The sequence below is a fragment of the Caloenas nicobarica genome, chromosome Z, assembly GCF_036013445.1.
Source record: "Caloenas nicobarica isolate bCalNic1 chromosome Z, bCalNic1.hap1, whole genome shotgun sequence".
Classification (NCBI taxonomy): Eukaryota; Metazoa; Chordata; class Aves; order Columbiformes; family Columbidae; genus Caloenas; species Caloenas nicobarica.
In genome coordinates, this window is record NC_088284.1 from 108,415,509 (window position 1) to 108,428,076 (window position 12,568).

Genomic DNA, 12,568 nt, shown 5'->3' on the forward strand with positions numbered 1-12,568 from the left:
ACCAATTTTCCACTTTAACAGTGTTTCTTAATAACTATTAAATTGCTCAGTAGTATGAAATACTACCAAATAATAAGCTTTTCATTTGGTGCTTGCATTTCTTCTTAAATATCACTCCCCTCTTATAAAGCTGCTGCTTATTTTTGCTGTAAGGCCACTGTCCAAACTCTATTCCCACCCAGCTCCTGTAGCATGAGCATCACATAAAGAGTCACCACATCACTTCTTGCAGCAAAAGCATTTTTAGATGGCTGGGCTGCAATGAAAAGGTGTCGTATTTTTAAATTACCTAAGAGAGTGTCAAACATCTTTTACTAAAAATGTTCGGACCTCTGCCTCGGTTCCCCATCTCCTTCGGCACCGGTGCAGTTCTGTGTCACAGAGGAATCCTGCTCCATTCAGCTTTTTTTCCTTTTTTTTTTTTTTAAATTATAGCCCAAAATATATAACATAATCACATTGTACTTTCCTGGTAAGAAATTACTGTCTCAAAGATTTCATTTCATAGCCAGCATTCTTCTTTTCTTCTTTTTCTCACGATTTCCCAAGGACAGTAATTCTTGCAGGGCTGGGGAGTTTTTATGATCATCAGTATTTTAATTTTTATTTCATTGCAAGGCTAGAAAAAGATCTGCAGAAATACCCGCCCACCTCCTGTGTGACCTCCGCTACCACTTTAGGAGCGACTGCAGATAATGCCGCTGACAATTTTTCCTGAAAGTCAGAAAAGTTAATGTGGTGAGGCTCTTCAAAGGTTTGCACACAAGCAGGACTTCACTACAGGCCAAGCAGTACGGGATGAAACACACCAGGTTTTAGCAAGGCGTTCAGAATATTTTATTCCTCTGTTAGAAAACTCTCTCTTCCAGGACACAGGGGGAATCGCTGCGGACGTGCCGTCCTGCTGTTGGATTCAAAATCCACGCAGGAAGGGTTTCCCCCTCCAAAATGCTCTAAAATTGGTGAAATCACACAGTTGCTTTGACGGAATAAACCGTACAGAAACATTAGTTGTGGTCTGAGAGAAGAATCGAGCCGGGCTGTGGTTTGGTGCTCCGGTTCCGCGGCCACGGGCTGGTGGGTGGAAGGTGCAGGAGAACGTCTCTGAGACACCTCCGAACCCAGAGGAACCTCCAGAAGTTAACTGGATTCCCCAGGGTATCACCCTGTATCATTTTATGAACTCCCTCATGTATAAAATGTTTATAAATATTTGTGGATTAAGATACACAGGTCTATTTTTAAGATTTAAGTTAATTAATGGCTGGCCTTTTTTGCCTAAACGTGCAATGAGATATATTATACCTTTAGTCTACGATGGCCTAGGTACTGCTTAGTCTGTGATGAAAACTTTGCTGCTTACCTACTGTTCTCAGAGAAAAAACTATAAAAGACGTACAGGTTTGTTGCACACAGACTATCGCAGCAAAGCTTTGTATTTGACCACTGGTAATATGAATGTGTTGTATTGACTTGTTGAAGATAATCATGAAACAACATATTTTAAATGTTACTTGCCTTATAGGTTAGAATACGACTATGTGGATATCATTTTTGTAAATAATGTTTTTTATAAATGTCTTTCCTCCACTTTCCCCGTCACCCATTTCACAAAATCTTGAATATGCAATTATTTACCATGCATAATGTTGCAACAAATAAATCCCCACGTCAGAACAAAGTTTATTAATCCTATACATAAGAATCACATTAAATACCCAATTCAGTTGCGATTTAAATGTGATTTTTTTTTCCTTGAAAATAAACAAACCCCATAAACCACTACTGTTTCCGAATGAGCTTTGCTTGCACGTGCAGGAGCACCCAGAGGAGCCAGGCAGAGGTGTCGGGGCTGCCGGGTCCCTGGCCCAAAACATCGGGGTTGGCATGTGGGGACATGTGGAGTCCATAGGGACTGTGGGGACATGAGGGACCATGGCTGTGGGATCTTGAGGAGGTTGAGCGGCCCCATGGAAGCCGTGGGGACATGTCAGGGCTGTAGGGACATGTGGGGACCTGTGGGATCCACGAAGTCATGGGGAGCTGTGTGGGCTGTAGGGACACATGGGGGCCCTGGAGACTCATAGGGGCCATGTAGGGGCTGTGCAAACTCATGGGGGCCATGAGGACAAGTGAAAGTTGTAGGGACCCTCAGGGGCCATGGAGACATAAGGGAGCTGTGGGGACATGTGAGAGCCATGCGGGCCCACAGGGACTTATGGGGACACGTGGGGGCTGTAGGGAGAGACCTGTGGAGGTCATGGGGGCTGTAGGGGCACACAGGGTCCTGTGGAGGCTGCAGGGACCTGTGGGGTCCATGGGGACATGGGGTCCTGTGAAGGCTGTGGGGACCTGTGGGGTCCATGAGGACATGGGGACCTGTGGAGGCTGTGGGGACATGGGGACATGGGGAGGCCGTGGGGACCTGTGGGGTCTATGAGGACATGGGGACATGGGAAGGCTGTGGGGACCTGTGGGGTCCATGAGGACATGGGGACCTGTGGAGGCTGTGGGGACCTGTGGGGTCCATGGGGACATGGGGAGGCTGTGGGGACCTGTGGGGGACATGGGGACCTGTGGAGGCTGTGGGGTCCATGAGGACATGGGGACCTGTGGAGGCTGCGGAGACCTGTGGGGTCCATGGGGACATGGGGACCTGTGGAGGCTGTGGGGACCTGTGGGGTCCATGGGGACATGGGGAGGCTGTGGGGACCTGTGGGGGACATGGGGACCTGTGGAGGCTGCGGGGACCTGTGGGGGACATGGGGACCTGTGGAGTCTGCGGGGACCTGCGGGGTCCATGGGGACATGGGGAGGCTGTGGGGACCTGTACACACATGTGGGGTCCATGCGGCCATGTGGGGGCTGTAAGGACACGCAGGCACCTCTGAAGCCCGTGGGGAACTGTGGGAGTTAGAAGGACACACGCAAACTGTGAGGGCTGCGGGACACGACCTCCCTGGGCACCCAGGGAGGCTGCGCGGACACGGATGCGGGGGACGAAATGGCGGCCCCGCCTCAGCCTGGGCGGGACAGCGCAGGGGCGGGAGGCGGCGGCAGCGCCGATCCGCGGCCCCGGGGCCGCCCGTCCCGTCCCTCCTTCTCCCGTCCCGTCCGTCCTCCTCCCGTCAGCATCGCTGCGGGGATGTTCGGCGGCACGGCCGGCAGCGACCCCCGCTCGGGTAGGTCCCAGGGCCGGGCACTTCGGGGCGGGCCGAGGAGACCTCCGAGGCGCCATTCTCTGCCTTCAGCGCGGTGGGTTTTCCCCTCAGAAATGCGGGTTTAACGTCACCACCTGCCCCTCAGGTCCCCCCAGGCGCTTCCCGGTGGCGGCGGTGGATGAGATCCTGAGGGATGTGCTGGGCAGCTGCCTGAGGGAGCAGCAGTACGAGCCGGCCCGGTGCAGGGACATGGCGAAGGACATCGCTGAGGTACCGCTGTGCTCAGGGGACGGGGCGGCCCTGTCAGAAATAGTGTGGCCAGCAGACCCAGTGACCGTCCTGTGCTGGGCACTGAGGAGGCCACACCTCCAATCCTGGGGGCAGTTTGGGGCCCCTCAGGACAAGAAAGGCCTTGAGGTGCTGGAGCGAGTGGAGAGAAGGGAACGGAGCTGGTGAGGGGCTGGAGCACAAGGGTGATGGGAGCGGCTGAGGGAGCTGGGGGTTCAGCTGGAGAACAGGAGCTGAGGGGAGACCTTCTGATCTCTGACCTGCCTGAAAGGAGCTTGGAGCCAGGGGGGGTCGGGCTCTGCTCCCCAGGAACAAGCGCCAGGACCAGAAGAAACGGCCTCAAGTTGCGCCAGGGGAGGTTGAGGGTGGATCTGGGGAACAATTTCTTCCCCCAAGGGCTGTGGGCATTGGAACAGGCTGCCCAGGGCAGTGCTGGAGTCACCATCCCTGGAGGGGTTGGACAGACGGACATGAGGTTCTCAGGGACATGGGGCAGTGCCAGGGCTGGGGAACGGTTGGACTCGATGCTCTTGAGAGTCTCTTCCAACCAAAATGATTCTGTGATTCTATTCTGTGATTTTATCCTCACACCTCAACAGCATGGCAGGGAGGTGGCTGTCATGGCAGGGAGATCCCCAAATACAAAGTGTAAAACAAATGCTGGAGGAAGCCGTGAAGATGCACCAAGGGTTGCTCCGAGATGGGTGCTGGATTATACAGGTTAATGATGAGGTTTGCTCGAGCAGCAGTGGCCAAACACACGGTTCAGTAAAAACTCCATGCTGTGGTTACCTTGTCCAGAAATGCCATTAATAAGTTTTATGTATGTATCAGACCTTTCCAAAATAGGCCAGTTATGGTAGTGGCTGAATTCTGCACAGTGATGTGTATGCAAGTTTCTTCTTGGTTAAATCCAATCTTGCTGTAGAGAAAAGACTGTCCTGATCCTTTAGTCTTCCGGCTGATTTGGCCCAGAAGAGCTCACCAGCATTAAAAAAGCAGTACTGTCCGCTTTTCCTTTCCCCCCTGTAATCAGCGGGTAATTATGAGCACATATGGAGGAGAACATGGTATTCACATACAGCAATTCCTTACTTAACGCCTGTACCTGCGTTTCAGTCGTGCAGCAGGAAGATGTGCCTGTTTTTAGCAGACGGAAGTGTTGGTCCTCTTGTGAAACGACCACAGCAGTGTACGTGGCCCCTGTCCATGGGGCTGGGGGAGTTTGCAGCAGATGTTTCAAATGCTGCAGTTCCAAGATTGTCATCAGGATTGTTGCAAGGGCTCAGTACTGCAACACATGTGCTTGTCTGTCCCAGAAAACCCAGTCCCTGAGCATCCCCTGTAGTGAGACCTCACCACGTGTGCCTAAACATGTTTTTCTCTTGCAGGTTATTAAGGCTCGGGTAAAAGACCTTATGATACCGAGGTACAAGATTGTTGTGGTGACACATATTGGGCAGCTGAATGAGCAGAGCATGCAAATCGGAAGCAGGTGCCTGTGGGATCCTGCAAGTGATACATTTGCATCCTATGTGTTCAAGAACACTTCACTGTTTGCTCTTGCAGTAGTCTATGCTGTCTATTTTGAATAAGGAGGTAGTGGAGTTTAACAGCAGGAGAAATGAACGTTCAGCCTCACTTTTCCTGTTTCTGTTGTTGAAAACGGCTGTGAAGGACCAAGGCAGCTTTCACCTGTTTTGAGATGTGGTTGCCTTAAGCCTTTTGGTGGTGAATGTGATGACTGTATTTCCCAGAGCTTTCTCTGGGAAGTGATTCTCTGTGAAATGCTGGTTTGCACCTGATTCTACCTGCTTTCAGAACCAGCTATCCCTGTAGTATTTTTCTCCCTGAATTTGCCCTCACTGTGTGATCCACAAGTAGAAATCACTTTTTGGAAAGCAAGCCAAAATAGATTTAAAACTGTCCCCATTAAATGGTGTTTGCGGTCAGTAAAGCACCTCCCGGGCCCTGTGGTCGTGACTGTGCACATGCTGTGCTGCAGATCTGCGCCCCGTCGAGCCGCGGTAGCTGGGTGCTGTGAGTTACCCTGCCCTGCCTGGGGGGCTGGGGGGTCCTCCAAACCTTCCTGCAAGCCCCAGAGATGTGGGAGGGCAGCAGACAGTGCGGGATACAGGAACTTTGCTTGCCGGGGGCTGGCCTGGCTGGCCCTGAGCCCCGAGAAAAGCCCCGAGTGCAGAGAAGGTGGCCCGGAGACAGTAGTTCTGCTTGGAGAAGACTGGCTCTGTCCCATAGTGTTTGAAATCAAGTGAAAAATGTCTTCAAATTATATCATGTTCAGGTGCATGAGGAAGAGCGTAGCCAGCAGGTCGAGGGGAGTGACCGTGCCCCTCTACTCTGTCCTGGTGAGGCCCCATCTGGAGTACTGGATCCAGTTCTGGGCTCCCCAGTTCAAGAAGGCCAAGGAATTACTGGAGAGAGTCCAGTGGGGGCTACAGAGATGCTGAGGGGCCTGGAGCATCAGGAAAGGCTGAGAGAGCTGGGTCTGTTCAGCCTGGAGAAGAGAAGCTGAAGGGGGATCTTATTGATGCTGATAAATATCTCCAGGGCAGGTGTCAAGAGGATGGATCAGACTCTGTTCAGTGGTGCCCAATGACAGGGCAAGGGGCAATGGGCACAAACTGAAACATGGCAAGTTGCACCTGAATATGAGGAGAAACTTCTTTCCTTTGAGGTGCCAGAGCCCTGGAACAGGCTGCCCAGAGAGGTTGTGGAGTCTCCTTCTCTGGAGACATTCAAACCCGCCTGGATGTGATCCTGTGCAACCTGCTCTGGTGACCCTGCATTAGCAGTGGGTCGGACTGGATCATCTCCAGAGGTCCCTGCAACCGCAACCAGTCTGTGACTGTGATCAGAATATATAGATCTATCTGGGCCCTTGTGCTGAAGGTGCTTGAATCTAGCAAAAAAACCCTTTTGTTGGGGTTCTCAGCTGATACCTGCCTATAGCTAAGAGGAGAAGCGCAGCCCTCTGAGCTCCCAAGTGTATGTCCAGTCTCCCTGGGTGCAAATTAACTCTCCGCCAGGCAGGGCCTTGGGCAGATGTTACTGGAAGCAGCTAGAATAGGAAATAAAGCCACATTTCTGCCTGCCCAGCGCGGGGCTGTTGCTGACTGCTTGGGCTCCCTGGCTGTCCCGGGGTCTGGGTGACAGGCCCCGCATGGGACTGGCTGCCCAGAGCTATCTGCACCGCCTTGGCTTTATTCTGAGCTGAACACAGACTTTTTGCTACCAGTATTTCACAGCTGAAACCTGCTGTTAGTTTTCTTAAGTAAGAGAACAAGCATCTAATAAACTGCTTAGTTTATTACATTTTGTGTGCAAAGCTGAAACTAGGAGAGTAGTTAGATGGGAAAAAATATTTGTACTCGTGACTAAAAGTTTAACTCTAAACTGCTGTAAACACTTTGTGGAATCCAGATAAACCAACCTGAACTGTCACTGCAGCTGTTTGCTGGTTTGCACTACAATACTTAACATTCAGCCTTTACTTCCAAGTGTGCTCCAAAGAATAAAGCTACAGTAAAAGTGGTTTATGTCATCATTATTTTAATACATTATTTAATACATGAAAGCTGTGACGTTGAACCTCGTCAGCATCTGCTGCGTTCTAGCACAGGGAACTGATGTCTCTCTCGCTGCAGCCGATGTTGCAGCAGGACGTGGTGAGCAACTTGGCTACTTCGCGCTTTCTCAGCGCAGTCATTTTCCTGGTGTGGTCCAAGTCTCGCTCTGTCTCGGGCTTGACCTGGATTTCTTTGCTGTCGGTCTCCAGCCTCTGGTCTCTGTTCATTGAGGAGTCGGCATAACCGTTGGTGTCTTGTGAGAAAGGCAGGGGATTTTCGCTCTCTGTCACATAAGAATTAGAAGCTAAAAGTTAGAAGTCATTAATAATTTATAATATTTCTAATTACTAGAAAGACAGAGCAGCCTTCATCCAGGGAGCTGAGAGTATTATCATCTGTGTTTTTGGTGTGAACAACCAAGACTTACTGGATCACTGACTTCTCACCAGGGCAGTATTAAAATAGATATGCGAGGTACACATTCTGTGCGTTTAAAAAATGAGTAGTTCTTGGAATTACATTGAAAAGTGTCTTTGTAGGAGTATATCTTTGCCTCGAAGGGTAAAATCGTGATTTGCTGTGTTAGCGGTGCTTGACCAGCATATTAACCTGAACTGCTTGTGGCTTTCCTGAAATGCAGATATTATATTAAGTCACAATTTAAAAGTTCCTGGATGTTCCCACTTAAATGACACTTGTGATTGGTGTGCATATTAAATACCACAGTACAACTGGGCACTGCCCGGTGGAGTTTATGGAGGCAGAGCAGTTATTTCACGTAGTTTAGCAATGGTGGTTTTTCTCCATTAACAACCCCCCAGGCAGGGTGTTGCAGGTGGTATCGCTTTTTACGTCTGATTAAAGCTGCTGCTACAGTAGGATTTTCAAAAAACGCAGATGTAACTTCATGGAAAGTGTAGAAAGCCTCTGTTCGTGTCATCTGCTTAATTTATTTTCTTTTTTCTAGTTCTTTTAACCTGTCAGAGTACAAATTTCTAGCAGTGCATGTAATTGCTGAATTTTCTATCTAAAAGCGTGCTGATATATATACAACAGCATGTGAAGATATTTAAATTGCAGAGTATATATTTGACATACTATAATTAGAGTATTAGAATTGTTAATAAAGTTTCTGCCTTCTAGTAAGGAAGGAGAGAGGAAGGAGAAGACAATGGTGAAACTTTCATTGACTGCAGCAAGGCTCATCTCTGACATTTAAAATGCCGTAACAGAGATTTTCAGTGATAGCCTTGGGCCGAACTTGTGCTTCCTCAGGTTGACTTGGAAAATCTTGATCTAAATGTTACTTATTTAGCAAAATAGCACACTCAGCTAAGCCAAGCAAGCTGCAAGGAAACAAAGTGTGGAGTTGCGCCACTTTGCTTGCTGTTTTAAAGCAAAGCCTATGCTGTTTGTGCTTGAGATGCAGCTATTGAGGGGGCGGAAATCAAGGGCAAAGCTTTGCCCTTAGGTACAGCCTGCAGGAGATTTTTTTTTTTTCCCAGTCCCCTCAGATTTAGTCACACCTTGCCGGGGCATGATGAGCCTCTAATGCATTAATTAGTACTTACCCAACAGGTAGTGATAATCAGTCAAATCCCTTTTCCACCGGGAGCCGCCGCAGGTGAAGACGACGGCTCGGACGAAGTCTCTCCCGCAGAGCCTCACGGTGTTTCCTTCTCCCCTGCCCTGGCGAGCCGCGGCCAGCAGGGCCAGCAAGGCCAGCGCCAGCACCGCGCCCCTCATCCTGCCGCCAGCGGGCCTTAGGCTGGGCTTTGGCAGCTCAGGAGGGATCTGCAAGGCTCAGGTGGGAAGTTCTGAAGTCCTCCCCTTTATACCCACGGCCCGTCTGCTCCACTGAGTAACGGCTCATTCTGAGGATGACTTAATGTTTGCTAAAAACTAGTTAATCGCTTGTTTCCGATGGTGTTTTAAGTGCTTTGGGATTTGCGCTGGGATTTCGGTTGGATGTTAAAGACTTCGTAAGACTACGTAACTGCTTTACTATAGGAGCACATGTAGTATAACATGTTTATAGGGGACAGGCTTAGCTCAGTACTGTTAATGTGTATGTTCAGCAAAAATGAAAGGACATTTACTACATAATTTGTGGATAATGGGTTTTGTCTCTGTGTTTCCCACACAGCTGCGCTACCGCAGCCTATTGCCTGGTCCTGCCTCTTATCACAGTTTAAGCAACGTTGGGTCTTCTTGTGCTAGCAATCCCAAACTAAAAGGGATGTAACTTCCAGTGATGACCGCAGTTGCGTGCCTCTTCGTTACCATGCCGTGTTCTCTCGTCAAGCTGACAACTGCGGATGTTTCGGAGGAACGTGCCAGGCAGTCACTCACGAGAAAATCATGTACTGAAGGGTTTTTGTGGCAAATGGAGGCACCCAAGCAAATGCCTTGCTGTGATTGCTAGGGTGCTAAGTGATAGGATGCAATCCTGAGCACGCAGAGCATTTGAGCACAGGGAACTTCTTGTAACAAACTGTACAGAGCAATGTTGTTGTTTGAGTTTACGTCCATAGGTATTTTACCCGCAGATACTGGGATGCAGCGGAGCAGCTCCACAGCAGCCACGTGGCTCAGGCTTTGAGGCCTGCAGACGTGGTCATTGTCTGAAAAAGTGTAGAAAAGAGAGGGAGATGGCTCTAAACAAAGCACAGAATAGCTGCAGATCGGCGTCCTGGCCATCCTTTCCTTTTGGTCACACCTGGAAGGCAGCAGCGGGTTCACGGAAGCAGCGTGGAACAGCGTGACTGCTCCTGGACCAGGGGTTAGTGGTTTTGTTTTGCTGCCCAGGATGTTGTTGTCTGCAGTTGCTGTAAACTTCTATAAAAAATCCTTGCAATAAAATGCCTTAGGGAGAAAATTTGTCAATTATGAGGTCAGAAATTCCATATTTAAGTACAAAATACATGAGGAACTTTGGAGATCTTTAGCACCTCCTAGCACCACAAGTGTTTTCCAGCACCATAATGTTACAGTTGATTAGTTTACCCAATGTGCAGGATGAATTACGATGTGTTACAGCCTTGACAGAAAGCTCGTTTTTTACCAGTAGCACCAGTAAGCAAACAGTCATGACCATCCATGGAAAATATATGGTGTATTTTGTTCAGATTTGTAATAATGATTAACACATGATTCACCTTAATGGATGTCTTTCTTTGAAGTGCACAAAGATTAATTTTATGCCAAGCCTAAGCTTGCGCGTTCACTGTGAAACATGTGGAACACAGAAGGAAGCAAATGTTAATGCATCACAAATGAGCTTTTACTTCAGTCATGTGTTTGAATGTTGGACGTTTATTGTCAGGCTAATGAGAGAGTCTGAGTGTTCTGTATCTATAAAATATATGTCTCGTTTTCAGGAGCGGGCAGCTATTGCCTCTGTCAGTTGGCAGGCAGAGCACTTCGCTGCCGAGCCTTCATATCGCCTGGCTGCTGTGCTGGGGATCCCTCCTGCACGCCTTGGGCAGCAGGGCTGTAGCCCAAATCTTAGTCTTAATTCCTCATCTGTAGAGATGCTCATTATTTTCTGTGAGCAGCCAGTCTCTGGAAATTCTGTAAGACACCGTGGTCCAGCTGGTGGCTCGCTGGGTGCTTTTTTTTCTGTTTTTCTGATCTGTCCCCATAGAAGCCCAGCCAGCCAGCCACTGCTTGCTTCTGACGAACAACGCAGGCGAGCGTCCCTAACAGCTTTTGGCTCTCTGGCTGCTTGGGGGTGATGAGATCTCAAAAACCCCACAGATCTGGCTTCCAGAGCTGCACAAGTCAGTCCTTGCTCCAGGCCCACGCTGTTACCTCACGGGAGGAACTTCCAGAGAAGTGTCAGTGTGGGACAGGGTGAATTTAAACTGCAATTTTTTACATTATCGTAATTTGTCGGGGGTTGAAGAAGTTGGTCTCTGCTTCTGGCTGGTGTGGGAGGATCTGCAGCTTGTGGGAGCACCTGATGCCACTCACAGCTCGGCTTTCGCTGGTTTATGGGCTGGCAGACAGGACGGGTCTGATGGAAAGTCCACTCGCAGGGCAGATACAGGTGACATCTTGTAAAGACTCGCGTTGTGTTATGGAGTGGCCTATACAGCAGGTGATTTTTGGCATTTTTGCTTTTTGAGTAACCCAAGGACAAAAAACCCAGGGAGAAAAGACTATGGAAACCTTTCTGTCACCTTATCTGTATTACAGGGAAGGACGTCTGTGTAGTAACAGGATAGACTGTTCCTCTAATGAAGGGGGACTTCCAGGGGAAAATTTAGAGCATTTGAAAGAGATTTCTGACCAGTAGGGTTTCAAAGAGAGATTTTAATGATTGAAAAACAATAAATGGTTTCTGTTAATACTACAAGAAGTCTTTCTTGCTGTTTACCAACGGAGTGGTATTGTTTAGCTACTGTTAAATAGCTAGAGCAGGACCAATTATATCATGTAAAGCATCAACCTGTAAAATAAAAAGAAAAAAAGCTGTGTGGCACTGTAACTGCAATTTAAGAAATGCAGTGATCCAAAATTCCTATTTACAAGCTGAGAGCAGAATTACTTGTGCACTGAGCATCCAGAACACAGGCTAAGGTAGTTTGCATCGTGTTAGCTGATTCTTCCCTGGAATTCTATTACTACTGCACTTAACAGTGCTCCTCCAAAATAGCACTTCTTGGCAGGCCTGTTTGGGTTGCATTTGTAGCATCATACTTAGCAGCATGCAAACAAGTATCTTGTTTGTAAAGGAATTTAATTTTCAAGGTGATACACGTGTGGTTGCTGTACTTAGAATTGATTGTCTCTGAATTAATTCTCTCCAATTAGTGCTAGTTGTAGTTCAGACCCTCCTAAGCCTTGGACGTACCTAAGCCTAGGAAGACCTTGCTGTTATTGGAAAAGGAAGTGAAAGAAATGGGTGATGCTGGAAAGCAGGGTTCCCCCTGGCTAATGAGGGTCTGTGACTCAGTGACCAGTTAGGCCACATGCCCAAAGTCTGTGAAATTAAGCACTGATATTTTCAGTCCTGCTCTGGTGACACACCCCGAAAATTATCCCTATGCTCTTGTTAACTGAAGAACTTCTTATGCTCAGAGAAGTTGGTCTGTGTTGTGGTAATTTGTAAGAAAAAAGGCCACAAATTTTATTTTGTAAGTTTAACAACAATGGCCTCATTTCCAGTTTTTAAGGGAAATATTTTTTTGCTTTGTGGTTTATAGCCCTTGGCAAATGAGGATGGTAATTATCAGAATTTCTAAATGCAACACTGATAACTGTGAATTATTAATGCTTAATACCCTAAGAATGAAGGTTACGTTAACATCAGCATTTTCATTCTCTCCAATTCAAGTTTAGTGGTTTGCACCTTGTAACTCAGAAGGGATATTAAAAGTACCAATCCCACTTTACAAACTGGGAACCTGAGTCCAGTAAAGCCAAAGCTACTGGGTCCAAGTTGAAAGGCCAAAGGCAGCAGCACAAGGAGGGACCAGTGGGGCTTTGGTATAAATTAGCACAGGTTTACGTAAAAGTGGACGGAGG

The 12,568-nt window shown here is 48.3% G+C and overlaps 2 protein-coding genes across 2 annotated transcripts; one reads left to right on the forward strand and one right to left on the reverse strand.

The window, feature by feature from the left end:
* Positions 1-3,086: 3,086 nt before the first annotated feature.
* On the forward strand, positions 3,087-5,317 carry DYNLT5 (dynein light chain Tctex-type family member 5). Its single transcript, XM_065655398.1, has 3 exons — positions 3,087-3,182; positions 3,307-3,431; positions 4,841-5,317. The coding sequence occupies exons 1-3, from the start codon at positions 3,146-3,148 to the stop codon at positions 5,042-5,044; spliced, it is 366 nt and encodes a 121-aa protein (XP_065511470.1). The 5' UTR covers positions 3,087-3,145; the 3' UTR covers positions 5,045-5,317.
* A 1,763-nt stretch (positions 5,318-7,080) lies between these two features.
* Positions 7,081-8,782, reverse strand: INSL5 (insulin like 5). Its single transcript, XM_065657648.1, has 2 exons — positions 8,608-8,782; positions 7,081-7,319 (listed from the first exon to the last, which is right to left on the reverse strand). Exons 1-2 carry the CDS (start codon positions 8,780-8,782, stop codon positions 7,081-7,083), a joined length of 414 nt encoding a protein of 137 aa, XP_065513720.1.
* Positions 8,783-12,568: the final 3,786 nt, after the last annotated feature.

Bases quoted from the DNA above. Each gene is read 5' to 3' on its own strand.
- DYNLT5 (XM_065655398.1), top strand. From the start codon at position 3,146: ATGTTCGGCGGCACGGCCGGCAGCGACCCCCGCTCGG. The intron at 3,183-3,306 runs GTAGGTCCCAGG...CCTGCCCCTCAG, and splicing joins CGGCAGCGACCCCCGCTCGG to GTCCCCCCAGGCGCTTCCCG. The intron at 3,432-4,840 runs GTACCGCTGTGC...TTTCTCTTGCAG, and splicing joins TGGCGAAGGACATCGCTGAG to GTTATTAAGGCTCGGGTAAA.
- INSL5 (XM_065657648.1), bottom strand. From the start codon at position 8,782: ATGAGGGGCGCGGTGCTGGCGCTGGCCTTGCTGGCCCTGCTGGCCGCG. The intron at 7,320-8,607 runs GTAAGTACTAAT...CTTATGTGACAG, and splicing joins TGATTATCACTACCTGTTGG to AGAGCGAAAATCCCCTGCCT.